The sequence below is a fragment of the Microtus ochrogaster genome, chromosome 5 (assembly GCF_000317375.1).
Source record: "Microtus ochrogaster isolate Prairie Vole_2 chromosome 5, MicOch1.0, whole genome shotgun sequence".
NCBI classification, from domain to species: domain Eukaryota; kingdom Metazoa; phylum Chordata; class Mammalia; order Rodentia; family Cricetidae; genus Microtus; species Microtus ochrogaster.
Genome location: NC_022012.1, coordinates 51,447,958 through 51,451,484, shown reverse-complemented (window position 1 = coordinate 51,451,484; position 3,527 = coordinate 51,447,958). Strand labels below are relative to the sequence as shown.

Below are 3,527 nucleotides of genomic sequence, written 5' to 3'. Positions count from 1 at the left end.
TCATGGCTTGCACTGATAGGTAAACTCACCTTCTGAATATGTCATCCAAATCCTGCAAAGAAAGCAAGAAAAATTTAGATTACTGAAGAAATGGCATACACGGCTTGTTTACAAAGTTCAGATAAATGTCAATCACCATAAAAATAACCATCCCCTATGTGCCCTGAAAATTTATATTATGTCTCAGGATAATGCCAATGAGGGTGATTAGCAGAATTTGAATTCTTGATGAAATCAGAAGGTAAGAACAAAATTTGAGAAGTACGTTGGTATTAAATGTACATTGCTTTTGAGCCCCCAAGTATCTGCAAAGTTAATATTCCCTGAGTTTGAACACAACATATAGAGGGATACGTTAAGTAAGGGTACTTCAGAAGTATGACATCACACCTGTATGGTGCCTCATGCCTGTAATTCTAGAATTGGGGGTTTAGAGGCTTTATTACTGTCGGTTGGAGATTAACATACACCACACAATAGGATTGCATCTCAAAATACAAACCTCCCAAAGAACTCTCAAAAACACAACTTTCAAACAGAAGAAATTAGTTTTCTCTAAAATTGTTCAAATAGCCAAGTAGAGATAATGAAATGTTAAGACAGAAAACCCAGAATTTGACTTTCTGAGGAGCAAGCTACAAAACCAACCTATCAGGACATAGTCCTTGGGGAATCTACTGACACTATTTCAAAAGGTATGCTCTTGCAAGATTATTACAGAATTTAGTGTCTCCAGATGTTTATGAAAAGGAAACCCCCTAACAGAAATTCAGGGAATATTGGAAGCTATCTTAAATCAGTGTTGGCTCAAGGCAATAAAGCCTTTCCCTGCACACCTCATGCTCACCTGGAGCAGCACCACATAGGGCTCCTGGGACATTGCCATCAGCTCTCTATACATTTCTCTTAATTGTTTGCTTTTTTGGACTATCATGGCTTCACTTTTTCTGAGTTTCTCTAAATAATAATTGGCTTCTTTTTTCATACACTCAATATTTTCTTCCTGTTTTCTGGGGAGTGGATACCATCTCCTGTACTTTGCCCTTATCATTTCTTCTCTTATAATCAAGCGGATCTGTAAAAGGGGACATTATCAATTATATTAGCAAATATTTTATCCTTCTACACTTAAATTTGACAAATGATTTATGTCACTGTGCTCATAGACTCTGGTGGACTGCGCCACCACTTATCAGAAAATGTAAATTCCTGGGTTTCATTTCTTTCTTCTTCATTATTTAGACAGACAACCAAACCCTAAGCATTTTTGCCTATATAAGAGTTCCAGGGTGCCTGAAGATATTTATTGATAATTCATATGTTCACTCAAATATGAAACTGTGCATGTAGCAATTACAATTCACAGTACAGTCCTGGAGTCTAATGCAGTATGCTGAACAGTTAGCAATTCACTCATTAGTCTCAGACTCTTCTGCCACACAGCCAGACCATTATTTCCACGTGCAGAGGTCTAGTTTACTCTCAGAAATCATCAGAAAATGTTTTCCTAGTATCACATCCTATGCCTTCTACTCAAATCTTGAATGATGATTTTTGAAAATAACTGCCTCAACCACAATTTCTGCATGAATCTCATACTCACCTTCCACAGAGCTATCAATCTTTTCTCTGCCTCCAGATTCTCTTCATTTTCTTGGATCTTCTCCCATAATGATTCCATTTGCTTCAGAAGTCTTTCCTGTAAGAAACAATGAATATCAAATTTTGATAATGATGGACAGACTCATGGACAATAAATACAATAACTTTAGTGAAAGTGGAAGGATTTCAATGTTTTTTTTTCTACATTGCAACTGAGAGGTTTAGATTTAAGAACATAGAAATAGAAAAAAATGCCTTTTGCTCAGGTAAAGTGATTAGTAACTATGACTAATATCTGATGAATTTGTATACAATTGGGATTCCCAGATGTTTCTCTCCAGCTGACTCCAACATACTTTTTCCAATTTAGTCTCTAGTCTCAGACAATTTAAGTATATTAATATTATATATTAGTATATATTAGCATTTCACTTCCCAGAGACTTGGGCATAATGTATCACAAAATACACGTGATCTTTATACTCATGGGTCTTCTATGAGATGTTTACACTTATAGTCACTCTTTCTTCAATAGCTTTTAATAAAGTGCCACCACACAGAAAAACAGTGGCTTTGTCATAGTCAGGACCAGCATCTTCCTGTAGTATGCTAATCCTCACTCTCCAGCTTTCACATTCTCTCAGAAGCATCACTTACCAATTGACCCTCAGCAGCTGCTTCAATGGGACAGTGTCTGTGACTTCTGTGCTCGTGGGAGTCAGAACAGGGTCGACAGAGGTAGATGCTGTTCTCCATACAGAAGATCCCCTTGGTCTCCTTGTGGGTAACACACTTATGTTCCTCAGAGCTCAGGTACTTCATGAGGCTGGCTTGTCTGGCAATGGACACCAGCTTCTTCAGAACAATGTTGGTTCTGAAGTCCTTCTGCTGGGATGGTTCCCTACACATAGGACAATGGACAGAAACCTGGCTGTCTTTCCAGGAAAGGTGGAGGCAGGCTCGACAGAAGCTGTGGCCACAGCTTATGGTGACTGGGTCTGTAAGGTAGTTCATGCAGATGACGCAGGTGAGCTCTTCCTGGAAGGCTTGTGAGAGGTCTGACTCCATTTTTCTGAAGGAAGAAAAGCAGGATTGCTATTATTGGACCCCAGAGAAGGAAGAAACTGCACAAAATTTGATTCAAGTTGTGATTTTTTTCTGTGTATGTCAAAACAGGCTTGATTTTTCCATGACAAAATTTCAAGTTAAGTATAAGATTACAGTTACTAATATTTCTCTTCGTGACATAAATACAAACTGATCTGATAACCTGTGCTCTAACATCTGCACCTTCTTTGGAGACTCCACTAAGTTGGCATAGTTGTTAAATTTGTTAAATAACAGGCTCTCTCAGGGATTATGAAAAATATACACTGGAGTGAACATACTCCTTCAATTCCATGTGTTCGTCTTTCACCCCAGATATATATATAGGTTTAACACCTCACTTTTTTGTCTTTCCAAGAAAATACTCCCTACTTAACAAAATACCTAGTAAATAATTTGTTTTGATTTTTGATTTTAGCATCTTACTCATTCACATCCCATTTTCCTGCCCCTTGATACATGAAGCCAATATTAATTACTTGCCTTCCTTCTGCTGTAAAAACCTAACGTGAATATGTATTTATAATTCAAAAAATATTGCCTATCATGGTGGGGAATAAATGGTGGCAGGAGTCTTAGATACCTGGTCTTATGGCCTCCAACATCAGGAAACAGAAAGCAAACAACACTTGTTATTCAACTCCTCCTCCCTTTTTTTTTTCACTTTGAGACCTCTAACCATGGAATTGTGAAATGACCTCATAAGTGTTTATTGTGGTTCTTCCAAATGGCAGTAAACCTATCCCTAATAATTCTTCACAGACATGCCCAGAGGTTTCCATGTCTTTATTAAAGCTCATTGAGTTGAATACTAGGGA

At 37.7% G+C, this 3,527-nt stretch overlaps 1 protein-coding gene across 1 annotated transcript; it reads right to left on the bottom strand.

Annotated features, from left to right (window-relative positions):
• Nucleotides 1-25: 25 nt before the first annotated feature.
• On the bottom strand, nucleotides 26-2,670 carry LOC101998477 (tripartite motif-containing protein 43-like). The gene is made up of 4 exons (XM_005347689.1): nucleotides 2,260-2,670; nucleotides 1,604-1,699; nucleotides 848-1,075; nucleotides 26-52 (listed from the first exon to the last, which is right to left on the bottom strand). The coding sequence occupies exons 1-4, from the start codon at nucleotides 2,668-2,670 to the stop codon at nucleotides 26-28; spliced, it is 762 nt and encodes a 253-aa protein (XP_005347746.1).
• Nucleotides 2,671-3,527: the final 857 nt, after the last annotated feature.

Excerpts from the sequence above, each read along its gene's own strand:
- LOC101998477 (XM_005347689.1), bottom strand. The coding sequence starts at position 2,670 with ATGGAGTCAGACCTCTCACAAGCCTTCCAGGAAGAGCTCACCTGCGTC. Across the intron at positions 1,700-2,259 it reads CAGCTGCTGAGGGTCAATTG|GAAAGACTTCTGAAGCAAAT; the intron begins GTAAGTGATGCT and ends TGTTTCTTACAG. Across the intron at positions 53-847 it reads CCTATGTGGTGCTGCTCCAG|GATTTGGATGACATATTCAG; the intron begins GTGAGCATGAGG and ends CTTTCTTTGCAG.